Genomic DNA, 14,302 nt, shown 5'->3' with positions numbered 1-14,302 from the left:
AACCGGGGGGGGAAAACAGTGCAACCGTCTCCACTGACTTTACATTGCGAGAGGCTGCCTCCTTGTCATTTCTTGCTTCTAACAAAAGACAGAATAATGCCTAAAAGCTGCTATGTGACAAGGTGTACAGCAAACAAGCTAAGAAACCCAGAAATAAGTTTTCATAAGCTGTCGACCCCAAAAAACGAGCGTTTGAGGACATAAAAGTGGATACAGGCTGGAACGAATGGGTAAATTGTGGGATCCTGACACTCAGTATGCACTAAAAATACACCACGTGTGCAGTAAGTTAAACATTTGGACATTGGTCAAATATCCAAATGTCAGTTTTATATATTATATTTCTGTAAGATAAACTATCATGTGTTGTCGATCACGGTCTCCTCCAGTGGCGTACGTTAGTTCTCAGAGTAATGAGACACGTGACGCTCTGTCTCAACTGTCTGTATCCACTTTTATGTCCTAAAACACTCGTTTTTTGGGGTCGAGAGCTAATACAAACGTATTTCAGTTTTTTTTAGCTTGTTTGCTGTACACCTTGTCACACAGCAGCTTTTAGGCATTTTTCTGTCTTTTGTTAGAAGCAAGAAATGACAAGGAGGCAGCCTCTCGCAATGCAAAGTCAATGGAGACCGTTTGATTGTTTTCCCCCTGGGTGTGGGCGTGGCCTAAATACGCTCTGTCTCTATGTACTGTATAACAGGTAGTTAGTTCTGAAAATGTTTACATTTTGTTTATAACGTTTTTCAGCTTTATCCTTTTATCGTGATAAAGGAAAGTTTTACGGGGACTTTAGAGTTTGATAAATAATTCCAAAGTGTAATAGGTTTAGGCTATTTAACCCAAATGTGAAAAGAGGATGGTTTATGCAAAAATTCCATTTAGTTATGCAAGAAACCTGTTGCCTATAGAAAACACTAAAGTTAAACTAGTACTTTTGTCTTTTTTTCTTACTTGATGTCTCTTTATGTTTGTTCTGTCAATGCCAGAGGTTTAAGAGATTTAATTAGAAGGAAAGCTCTTTTTTTGTACTGCAGAGCTAAAAATGCAGACTTTTATTTTACTCAAGAAACTCATGCATGTGCAGCAGACTAATCTTTTTGGAAGAACCAATGGGGGAGTGAAATATGGTTTTCGAATGGAAATAATCGATCAGCAGGTGTGGCTATTTTAAAAGGAAACTTTAAAGGTCAAATTCTACATAGTGAAAAAGACGTTTCAGGAAGATTAATTATTTTAGTATGTGAATTGGAGCAGAAACCATTCATAATGGTTAATATTTATGGCAATGACAAAATTAGAAATCAGACTCTCTTTAAAAATGTGGAGGCAAGAATTTGTCAACTTAATTAGAAATTTTCAGAAGCTAAGGTTTTATGGGGAGGTGATTTTAATACAGTGTTTGATGATAACTTGGATAGATGGCCTCCAAAACCTGCAAACATAAATTGTGAACTTAAAAATACATGTTTGCGTCTAGGACTTATGGATATTTGGCGTGAAAGGAACAAATCGCAGAGAATGTATACTTGGAGCAATAGAAGTCTGTCTTTGCAGTCACACATAGATTTTTGGCTCATCTCCAATGACCTTGAAGATAAGGTCAAAGATGTGATGTGTTACGGACTGTTCCGAGACACGAAGGTTTAGATCCAAGTGCAGCTTTATTTGAGGGCAATCCAGAGGCGTAATCCAAGATACAGGCAAGGGTCATACACAGATAGGCAGTCCAACAAAAGAAACAAACAAACAAACAAACAAACAAAACAGGCAGGGACCAGAGGCAAGATATCCAAAAACCAAGAGACAAGGAAACCAAGAGAATGCTCAGAATTGCAGTGTAACACTAAAACAAGACTTCGCGGTGAGTGAATGAATGAACATGGTATAAATAGACAGACTAACAGGGTGATGGGACACAGGTGAATGCAATCAGTGATAATGAGGTACAGGTGACTGTGATGAGTGATCAGAGATGAGTCCGGGCAGTGAGTATGGGAAATGTAGTCTGAGAGTGAACGTGAGTGTCTGATGTGGAGTGCCCTCTGGTGGCTTTCAAGGGTACTCCAGCTGGTGACCGTTACATAGCCCCCCCCTTTAAGGAGCGGATTCCAGACGCTCCTAAATTGTCTAGGAGGGTGGTGGAGCGGAGGCGGACCCGGGGGCGGGATGGATCGAGGGCCAGGCCCGTGGAGCGGAAGAGGACCTGGAGACTGTGGCGACGCAGGCAGTGCAGGTGACCAGGGCGGAGCTGGCAGTGCAGGCAGTGCAGGCGACCGGGGCGGAGCAGGCAGTGCAGGCGACCGGGGCGGAGCAGGCAGTGCAGGCGACCGGGGCGGAGCAGGCAGTGCAGGCGACCGGGGCGGAGCAGGCAGTGCAGGCGACCGGGGCGGAGCAGGCAGTGCAGGCGACCGGGGCGGAGCAGGCAGTGCAGGCGACCGGGGCGGAGCAGGCAGTGCAGGCGACCGGGGCGGAGCAGGCAGTGCAGGCGACCGGGGCGGAGCAGGCAGTGCAGGCGACCGGGGCGGTGCAGGCGACCGGGGCGGAGCAGGCAGTGCAGGCGACCCTTCAGGTGGCCAGGGCGGAGCAGGCGACCCTTCAGGCGGAGCAGACGACCCTTCGGGCGGCCAGGGCGGAGCAGACGACCAGGGCGGAGCAGACGATCCTTCAGGAGGCCAGGGCGGAGAAGACGACCCTTCAGGCGGCCAGGGCGGAGCAGACGACCCTTCAGGCGGCCAGGGCGGAGACTTTCCCTCGGGCGGCCAGGGCGGAGACTTTCCCTCGGGCGGCCAGGGCGGAGACGACCCCTCGGGCGGCCAGACGAGCTCTGGCTCTGGCTCGGCAGGACTGACGTGAAGCTCTGGCTCTGGCTCGGCAGGACTGACTTCAAGCTCTGGCTCTGGCTCGGCAGGACTGACGTGAAGCTCTGGCTCTGGCTCGGCAGGACTGACGTGAAGCTCTGGCTCAGGATCAGCGCGCTCTGAGCTTGACGGGACCAGCGGCGGTGAGGGCTTTGAGCTGGGTAGGGCCAGCGGCGAAGAGGACTCTGAGCTGGTTAGGACCAGCGATGAAGAGGGCTCTGAACTGGACGGAACCAGCGGCGAAGAGGGCTCTGAGCTGGGCAGGACCAGCGGCGAAGAGGGCTCTGAGCTGGACGGAACCAGCGATGAAGAGGGCTCTGTGCTGGACGAGACCAGCGGCGAAGAGGGCTCTGTGCTGGACGGGACCAGCGGCGAAGAGGGCTCTGTGCTGGACGGGACCAGCGGCGAAGAGGGCTCTGTGCTGGACGGGACCAGCGGCGAAGAGGGCTCTGTGCTGGACGGGACCAGCGGCGAAGAGGGCTCTGTGCTGGACGGGACCAGCGGCGAAGAGGGCTCTGTGCTGGACGGGACCAGCGGCGAAGAGGGCTCTGTGCTGGACGGGACCAGCGGCGAAGAGGGCTCTGTGCTGGACGGGACCAGCGGCGAAGAGGGCTCTGTGCTGGACGGGACCAGCGGTGCAGGCTCTAGCTTGGCAGGCATGTCGCTTGCTGTCTCAGGCGCGGCAGGCATGATGCTTTCAGTCTCAGGGGCGGCGGGCATGACGCATACTGCCTTGGCTTCGGCAGATTTGGCGTGAAGTGCGGGCTCGGCTGGACTGGCGTGAAGTGCAGGCTCGGCTGGACTGGCGTGAAGTGCAGGCTCGGCTGGACTGGCGTGAAGTGCAGGCTCGGCTGGACTGGCGTGAAGTGCAGACGATGACCTGGCGTGCCATGGAAGGAAGCTCTCCTGACATCTGGAGAGTGCCTCTCTCCAATCCAAACCGGAGAGATCGGGGAGCTCCCTCGGGTCGACCTCCTTAGCCCCCAGCCGGTAACACAACTTAATTGCCTCGTCACCCAGAGAGCAAGAGGCAGCGAGAGGAACAAACCCCCAGGTGTACTGGAACAAATCGAGGCTATCCAGGGCCAAGGCCGCAATCTGTCCAGCGAATTCCCGGCTCATGCTGGGAAGATCAGGCGAGATCTGTACTGCTGGATTCCTGGTGGTCATAGCTGCTGGATCTGGGAGCGGCGAAGTCTTCTGTTACGGACTGTTCCGAGACACGAAGGTTTAGATCCAAGTGCAGCTTTATTTGAGGGCAATCCAGAGGCGTAATCCAAGATACAGGCAAGGGTCATACACAGATAGGCAGTCCAACAAAAGAAACAAACAAACAAACAAACAAACAAACAAAACAGGCAGGGACCAGAGGCAAGATATCCAAAAACCAAGAGACAAGGAAACCAAGAGAATGCTCAGAATTGCAGTGTAACACTAAAACAAGACTTCGTGGTGAGTGAATGAATGAACATGGTATAAATAGACAGACTAACAGGGTGATGGGACACAGGTGAATGCAATCAGTGATAATGAGGTACAGGTGACTGTGATGAGTGATCAGAGATGAGTCCGGGCAGTGAGTATGGGAAATGTAGTCTGAGAGTGAACGTGAGTGTCTGATGTGGAGTGCCCTCTGGTGGCTTTCAAGGGTACTCCAGCTGGTGACCGTTACATGATGATAGAACCAGCCGTATAACTGACCATAAACTTACTTATTAAAATTTACTTGAACAATTGTTTTTCTCAGAATAATACTTCCAGTTACTGGAAACTTAACAATTCATTACTTAACAACTTAGATTTTAAACTAGAAATTAGTAGGATCATTGAAAAATTTTGGAAACAAGCCTGTAATTCTGGTAACTATGGACAAAATTGGGAACTAACAAAATTTGAAATTCGCAAGATGGCTATTAAAAAAGGGAAGTATTTAGCAAAGCAAAAAAGAGAAAATGAATCACAAGTCATTAAAGCAATATTAAATTTACAAATAAAATCTAACGGTAATTTTAATGAACATGAGAAAGAAAATCTGATTTTATTACAAAGTAAACTAGACGACATAAACATAGAAAAAACTAAAGGCGCCTTTGTTAGATCCAGATGTAAATGGATTGAAAAAGGAGAGAAAAATACAAAGTACTTTTTTTTATTAGAAAGGAGAAATGCTGAATATAATACAATAAGTAATTTGTCAGTCAATGGAAGTATTACCAATAATCATAAGGTAATCTCAAAACATGTTGCTAGCTTTTATCAGGACTTATACTCATCCGCTTCCACAGGTTCTGGCATAGATTCTTTTTAAAATAACATCTCCACAAATGCTAAGAAAATAAATGAAGAATTTAGAGAGATTTGTGATGGAAGAATTTCCTTACCTGAACTGGTGGAATGTGTTAAACTTTTAAAAGACAATAAAACACCCGGTAATGATGGCTTAAAGGGATAGTTCACTTTGAAATAAAATTTTGGTATGTTTTAGCTTACCTCAAGGGCATCCAAGATGTAGGTGTCTTTTTTTCCGCAGTAGTTTCAATTTTTATATTTTTAGGTCAAACCGTTCTTGTCTGTCAGTCATATAATGCAGGTCTATGGTCACTGTCTCAAAGAGCATGCACAGAGTCCAAATTAAAACAATTCCCCATCGTCCAAATTAAACAATTCCCCATCGTAAGTACACATTGATGGCCCAAGACACGAAACGAGCGGTTTGTGTGAGAAAACGAACAGTATTTATATCGTTTTTACCTCTTGTACACAGCCATTTCCAAGTGATCTGAGAGCGCAGGCGGGTATAGATAATAGAAGTCGCCTTGGCTACTGCAGTTCATTGGAACGAAACCGTAGCCAATGCGACATCTAGTGTATATATCTATACCCGCCCCTGCTCTCAGATCACTTGGACGTCAATTCGTGTCGCTGTACAGGCTCCCCCTACTGGACGCATCAGGAACAGCAGGGGCGTAAAACTGCCTGGAGCGTAAAACTGCCTGGGGCGTAGATCTACCGGCTCCAGGGGCCTCATTTATAAACGTGGCGTACGCACAAAACGGGGATGAAAATGTGCGTACGCCACTTCCGACGCATAAGTTGTGATTTATAAAAACAAACTTGACGGGAAAATGTGCGCACCTGCACGCAAACTCTGACCCATGCGTACGAACGTTTTTGAGATGGAGCAGTTTGGCGACACCGATGGTGAGCTGGAGTTAAGTGTCTTTTTGGTCACTTTTAGACAGAAAATCTAAAGAAAATTAAACATATACAGAAAGATAATACAAATATAATTTCACTCACCAAGCCTGTCACTTGAAGCAAATATCCATACCTTCTTAAATGTCCGCGCCAGCGAGCGCGTTGGGCCGTTTAGTGAAACTGACGCAAATAACAGTTTAAATAAATAAAATAATGATTTAAACTATGTTTTACTTCTGATATAAACATTTAGATTAAATATGCCATTCAAATTAATGGAGTTAAACACTTAAACATGAAATCATTACTGAGAAGTTACAACATTTTTTATATTCAAATTCAATAGAAATATTGTTGTGGATGCGATGTTTTTGAACACTTCCTGTGGCGTGCTGTGTTTTAATGTTTTAACCACAGAGATAATTGCTTATCATGATAACACCAGATTGTCTGAGAAAATTGTTTCGTACAAATAATGCCCAAGGCCTATCTGTTTCCATTAAAAATATAAATCAATTAAAAATACAATTCGGCCAGTGGAAAAGATTGAGAAAACTTTCTCTGAAATGTATTTTACACTATTTGATTTATGTATTCAAAAACAAGGCAAGGATAGGCAACTACTTGATTTTTATTAATGTAATGTGTCTTGTACCGTTAAACGTTATCACGTGGATGAATAATAATATGCAAATGATATGCATATGATCTGCATAGTAAAACTAGGCGTTGTAAGCTCCATATATGGTTATTTCGGGGTGGAGACGCATGTGCGCACAATCTCCGCTGACTGGGATTTATTAAGTGAATTCTGCGCAGGTTCTGGCGTACGAACGGTTTTATAAGTCTGAATATTTTTTTGTGTACGCCATTTTTGCCTTTCGGGCGCACGTACACTTTTAGTAAGGTTCCTACGCACAGTTTTATAAATGAGACCCCAGGTCTGCAGCCTCCCCCTACTCTACCGTACCGATACTAAAATGTGACGTGAAAACAATGCAGATCACTGATTGGTCAGACAGAATCGTCACTACCAGCGTCATTGTATTTGCGACACGAGACACTAAACCCGCTAGATTTAAATAGCCAGTAGACAACAGCCAACGCTGTAGCACCTGTTTGTAAAGTATCTACTTGGAAAAAAGAAGTAAAACAATTTAAAAATAGAAATGGCTGAATCGTGGTCAATGGACGAGGTGCAGACGTTCCTCTCGTTGGTTGCCGAGGAGCGGATTCAGCGAGAGCTGGATGGGGCGACACGGAATGAAAAAGTGTTCCAAGAAGTAGCTCAGCTACGCGCACACGGCTACCACCGGACCTACAAACAGTGTAGGGACAAATTAAAAAAAACTTAAAAGTGACTACAGAACGATAAAGGATCACAACGGCCGGAGTGGTACAAACAGAAGAACGTGGAAGTGGTTTGACCAAATGGACGCGATCTACGGAAGTCGACCTGCGAGCAATGGGAGAGAGGGTGCCCTGGACTCGGCCACCTCGTTGTTGGACAACACAATCGAGGATGGTACGTTGTGTTATGTTAATGTTTCAAGTTCGAAAGTTTCACTTTATTGACCATCTATATTGTAAAGCTTTATTTTGTTTTTTACATCGAATTTATGCCTATTTAATTATTATTTAAATGTTCTGGATTTGTTATTGTTGCTAGTTTGAGTTGTGTTGCAGTTATTTGTGCATTACAAACCTTGTACAAACTTTTTGTTTCAGATGCACTGTCTACGATTGACTCGTTAGCACTTTCTCCGTGCAGTGATGTCTCAACGGTGATAGCACCATCGCCACCAGCACGACCGTCTACACCAGCAACCTCCAGCAGCACCAGCAGGACACCAGAGCGTTTGGTACCAGGTATGAAATATGACTAAACACTTACTGTTACAAATCATATATTTAGACTAAGCTTACCCAATCCTTTTCTTATGTCGATTTGAATGCCTGCACTAAAATTGGATATTCATGAAATCCTGTTGCTCACCATAAATACATTATTGCTAGCTACTGTAACTTTTGTGATTAGTTCACATTGTAGATCATGGGGTTGTTAACGAACAGTTCTTTCATAAATTAATTGATGATATGTGATTCTGTTAGCTTGATTTTTACTCTCAATTTTTTTTACTTTTAGTAAAAACCTTTTGAAAAAAAAAAATCACAATTCTAACTTTTTTTTCTTTGTGTCCAGGCAAGAGGAAACGGAGCATGCACCATCAGGAGCATCTTGCTGTTTTAAGAGAGATGCAGGTGGCTGATATTCAACAGCAGGAACTGAACCGGGCACAGAGGGAGCTCCATTTGCAGATGGCAATCGATGAGGCCCGGCAAGCGAGGGAACAGGAAGCGGCCTTAAGGACGGAGGAAAATGCACAAACTGCTGCATTCAATCAAGCCTTCCTCAACGTCATGGGGATGCTTGTACAGGCGATGAGTGGCCGACAAGAACAGAACTCTCTGCCCGACTAAAACCTCCCAAGTCCATACTTCACAGAGATAGTTTTTTATTTTTTTACTTGTTTTTCTGTGAATAATTTTTATACTACATACGTTTGTGCACAACGTTTAAAGTTTGCTTAGTGTACATTTTTTACTTTTAAATTTGTTTATATATATATGTCTTATTTATTTTTTTTATATATATTTTTTTGCACTTCATACATTTGCACAACATTTAAAATTTGCTTGGAGTACATTTCTTACTTGTAAATTTGTGTTTATATATATGTCTTTATATTTTCTTTATTTGTATACATTTTTTGCAGTACATACATTTGCACTTTGTTTAAAGTTTGATCTCTTTACATTTTTCTTCAATAAAATTTACTTGTTAGACATGTACTTTCCTTTTTGATGCTTTAATATTTCATGAGCATGTAATATAGCTAATTATACATGTAAATGATAAATAATGATAACCTGTTGTAAAACCCCTTACTAGACAGCTCCAATTTTGGCAAGTGGGGCATACATGACACCCAAAATAAAAAGGTTGCTGTGATTTATGAGCAACAACCTTTTTATTTTGGGTGTCATGTACGCCCCACTTGAATAGTCTATTCTGAATAGAGACATAACCAACATACATTAAGAAAGCCAAGTCTACAAGTAAGAGTTTACAGTTCAAGACTCAGAATTAATCAGACTGTTATTAATATTGAGATATATAAGCTAAAAAAAAAATATATATATTAAATGTATACAAATATTATGTGAATGTACTAGGATAACCACCACAACTAGTGTAGCCACAAGTGGGTTCATGCTCCATTTTAAATCTGAAGATATCTTTGAAATTATCCATGCTGTGGAGTATATCAGGGGAGTTTTTTTTAAGAGAAGGCTGATTAGATTCTTAACAAATATTTTATTGCCCTGTAGACACCCATTTACAGTCTATGACTAATGTCTGGTGAGGAGAACTGGCCCATTCATGCTTTATTGTAGTCAATCGACATACTTTCACACCTCTGCTGGTATGAGACTTAATCAGCATTATTCTTTTATCGTTATTCTTTTGTTTGAATTCAGCCATTATAGCCTTTATTCTGGCATTATGCTTGGCCTTCGACACATGAATAATCCACCTATCATTTTAAGTCTTGTTAGAAAAAAAAAGAAAAAAAAACCTTATGTGAATTCTTTTAACAAATTAAAGTATGTATAGAATAGGTCTTGCAGCAGGTGGATTAGAGCAACAGGTATCATCAAGCTACATGTCACAATTTAAAAGATTAATAGTACACTTAAAACTTACTTTAAACCACCATTGAGTATCTGTATCATATTCCGCTCGCGGTTTAAAATAGTGTTTTGACATAAAATGAATAGAAATGTTATTCTGTGTGACAAAATATTTAAAAAACGTGATAATTATTTCTCCAAATATACACGCAATTGGATAAGAGCCCTGATGGATGCTGTATATTGCATGTAAATGAACACAAATAAACCTGGGAAAACATGATTGACTGCATTATGAGTGATGATTCCTATTCAAAATATCAAATGTTACAGATGAATAATTTTGCACTCCTGGAATAAATTAAGAATTTAATGTCACTGCAAAGCAGATTTATCATAAACAGTGGTCAAATATCAAAGCTGGGGTCTTAAATATTTATAATGATGCTATTTATTAATATTATATTAATATTATATTTATTTTAGTGCTGGGCAAAGATTAATCGCGATTAATCGCATCCAAAATAAAAGTTTGTGTTTGCATAATATATGTGTGTGTAAAGTGTATAATTATTTTGTATATATAAAAACACACATATGCATGTATATATTTAAGATTTTTTAAAATTTATATATAAATGATTTATATTTATATATAATATAAATAATGTATAAATGTATATACAGTATATACATGCAAATATTTCTTAAATAAATACATGCATATGTGTGTATTTATATATACAATATAATTATACACAGTACACACACATATATTATGCAAACACAAACTTGTATTTTGGATGCGATTAATCTTTGCCCAGCACTAATTTATTTATAATAAATGGTTAATAAATATGCAAGGGAAACTTCTTCAAATACTGCACACACGTTTATTGACAACACACTTTACAGAACAGACACAGTCAACTATTCAAGTAACGCATCAGAGCCTCACGGACATCCCTGCCCTCCTCCTCTACAGGCTGTGCCAGTCCCAGCACAGGCTCTGCTGCTGAAGGTGGATCCCATGCACTCTCATAGGCCTCTCCATGACTCTCACAAAGGTTATGTAGAGCACAGCATGTCAGCACCATAGATTTCACAAGGTCATTTCTTTTCATAAGGCAACGCCATCTTCCTTTTAATCTACCAAAAGCATTTTCAACCACTACACGTGCTCTGATTTTCACGTTGTAGACCCGCTGTTCCGCTGTTAGCCGTCCAGTGTCAATGAATGGTTTTAAGAGCCAGTTCTGTAAGGGATAGGCAGAGTCTCCAAGGATGTAGTAGCCAACATTCACCCCAGCAATGTTTTTGGTGCTAGCTGGCATGTGGTTTCCACGGCTTGCCAACTCCCACAGTGTGGACAGTCTCAAAACCCGAGCATCATGCAGGCTTCCAGGCAGTCCTGTGAAAACATTCCAGAAAAGTCCCTTTCCATCCACAACACCTTGAAGAATGATGGAGTGCCAGCCTTTACGGTTGAAATAGTCACAGTGATAGTCTTGTGGTGCTATTATGGGTATATGTGATCCATCAATAGCACCAATACACTGTGGGAGTCCCCATCTGTTCTCAACGTAGGCAGCCATTTCTTTAAACCTCTCCTGATCTGGAAAACGAATTTGTTCTGGTACCAACAACGTCTCTGGCTGCTGCAGCACAGAACTCCTGAACACACCGACACACAGTTGAAATGCTTGCTCCAAAAAGATGTCCAGACTTGTCTCTATTTGGCAGGGTCTTAATATCAAAGGCAGAAGGTATATCACGCTCTGTATATGTTGCCTTATCACTAGATATCCCAAAAAATACAATTAAAGAATTGGATAAAATACTGTATGATTATATATGGAGGAAAAAAAAACATTATCTCAAAAAATATGTTATCACTGGATGTAGGTGGTCTGGAAGTGCTGGATTTTCATACTATAAATAATCCTTTTAAAATTAAATGGATTATAGAATTCTTGAAAAGCCCTGACAGCATCTGGAACGCTTTTCCATCATATTTGTTCAATACTCTTGGTGGTATACATTTTCTACTGAAATGTAATTTTTCTATTGATAAAATTCCCTTGAAATTATAGCTGACTTCCACAAACAAGCCTTTCTATCTTGGATATTGATCTATAGACATAACTTTAGTCCACATAGATACTTTATTTGGAATAACAAAAAATCCTTTATAAAAAGAAGTCTCTGTTTTGTCGGCCATGGTTTGATAGAGGAGTTCTGTTAGGACAGTTACTGAACAAAGATGGTTTGCTCATGTCATATTCAGAATTTCTTCAGAACTTTAACTTCCCAGTGACACCAAAAGAATACGCAGTTGTATTTAATGCAATCCCTACAGGTTCACTTCAAATTCTAAAACACATATCATTCACACTTCACAGATATTAGTGCTGAATTTAATAGAATTTTTATTGGAGATACAGACATTACAAAGAAAGAATACACCAATAAATATATTAGAAATCAAATTTCGTGCTCGGTTCCACCTGCTGCAAAGTTTTTTTGGTATTCAACCATGTGTGATTTAAATTGGAAAAAGGCTAATACTACTATTTATAAATACTGTATTAATAATAAAATAAAAGAAGTTTCATTTAAAATTTTACATCAAATTTATCCAGTTAAAGATACGCTAAGAAGATTTAAAATAAACATAGAAGAGTCTTGTGTCTTTTGCCAATCAAATAGGGAGACTATTTTTCATTTATTTTATCACTGTAAAAAATTTGGTCTGATTTGGAAGAATTTATAATCACAAAATTGAATGTAAACATCAGAATCAATATTTTTGATGTCATGTTATACTTTGATTTATGTGGTTTGTCCAAAAATTTTATTTTTGTTATTCAACTGTTTATTATCTTTGGAAAATACCATATTCACAAATGTAAATGGTCTAATTCACAACCTTGCTTTAATGTATTTCATCTGGACTTTAAATCATATTACAAAACAGGCTACAAGAACATTTCATCTCCTGAAGGAACTGCATAATATTAAATTTTCCCCTTCTATATATTAATTAATATGTTATTATCCTCTGGTCTGTACATGTCTTTTTTTGTTGTGCAGGTTGCACAGTATTTGTAGTGTTCTCTGTACCTATTGTCCTGTGCATTGTTCATAATAAAGTTCGTTTATAATAACGATAATAATAAAGTAGCATGATGCGAACATGCACGTATAACCAATCACACACATCCTTCTCCAGCTACAATGATAAATTGTATTAATTTGAAGCAATGCGTAGCTTATTATACAACCCAAAATATTTGCAACAAGCATTTAGATGAAAACATTAAAATAAAATAAAATAAAATAATCATAAATCAAATATAAATTAGAAAATAATCTCTATCAAAGGGAAAATATATAACATAAGAAGCTGTTAATTTTGAGAATTATTCAGCATAGCTACCACATGCACCTGAAAAAAAAAAAAAATGGTCATAAACTTCAGTACAAGGATAAAACAGATATGTTTATGAACAATCATGGATTAAATATGCTTAGTCACTCTTTGTATTTGTATTGCATGTCCAGTTTTAATCCAACGAAACAGCCTAGATTTCCTGTCACTCACAAACACTTGAGTTTATTGAGCGCCGTGCTCCATTGTGATGTCATAGTGATCTGTAGAACGTTCGTATCGTAGAGGGATCTTGCATTTTGTAGTGAGTCGGTGAACGACCGTGAGTATGCTTTTTATTCATTTTATTTATTTATTCGTTTGGAGATTTGAATTTTAATATTTGTTTTACTCGGATTAGAAACTACTTAAACAATAGAATGTTATTTACTCGATGCAGATACATGAATATAGGCATGCTATACAGTGGTAATTTGTGTGGAACATTTGGGGGATGCTAAAATGTAAATTGGGTTTGATGTTTTTAATATAACGTTACCTATATGTTCATTGGCTCCCATACACAGATGATATCCTCCTATATTCTTGAAATTTAATGACACATTCTCTCAATCAACACAACACATTAAATCAACAAATACAGACTGTGACTATTTTAAAATTCATAAATGGAGAGCTCCATAGACTTTATCTTGTCTTTGCGAGGAACTCCACCACTCCTTTAATATGATCAATTCTTATATGGACCTGTCTTTCAATCTCTCTTGCTTTGAGATCCTTTATATTCTTTGACCAACCAATAGCAGATCTGATGACACATTGAACTGATAATGAAAGCTGATTGGACTTAATGGTTATCTCTGTATCTCTGACTGTAACTGATTACATATGCAAAAGGAGGTTATTTTAATTTAGCCTCCTTGTGCCTTTAATGGCCATTTTGGACAGACTAATGTCCATTTGAATATTTATTCTCATTGGTTTGTTTAATGGAGCCTTTATTGCTGTCATCCTCTTCTATTCATGTAGTAAATAAAATGTACCTTGACTACCAGGCATGATAGAAAAAAATATATATATTTTACATTACATGCATCTTAGTTGTCCACATTAGTAGTTAAATTGACAAAAATATAACTTAACTTTTTCAGCTTAA

At 40.1% G+C, this 14,302-nt stretch overlaps 1 protein-coding gene across 1 annotated transcript; it reads left to right on the top strand.

Annotated features, from left to right (window-relative positions):
• Nucleotides 1-7,385: 7,385 nt before the first annotated feature.
• On the top strand, nt 7,386-8,607 carry LOC309508754 (uncharacterized protein). The gene is made up of 3 exons (XM_082183215.1): nt 7,386-7,584; nt 7,788-7,928; nt 8,263-8,607. The coding sequence occupies exons 1-3, from the start codon at nt 7,491-7,493 to the stop codon at nt 8,538-8,540; spliced, it is 513 nt and encodes a 170-aa protein (XP_082039341.1). The 5' UTR covers nt 7,386-7,490; the 3' UTR covers nt 8,541-8,607.
• The last annotated feature ends 5,695 nt before the right edge of the window (nt 8,608-14,302 follow it).

The sequence above is a fragment of the Leuciscus leuciscus genome (assembly GCF_965113295.1).
Source record: "Leuciscus leuciscus genome assembly, chromosome: 11".
Lineage (NCBI taxonomy): Eukaryota > Metazoa > Chordata > Actinopteri > Cypriniformes > Leuciscidae > Leuciscus > Leuciscus leuciscus.
This window is presented reverse-complemented; position numbering and strand designations above follow the sequence as displayed.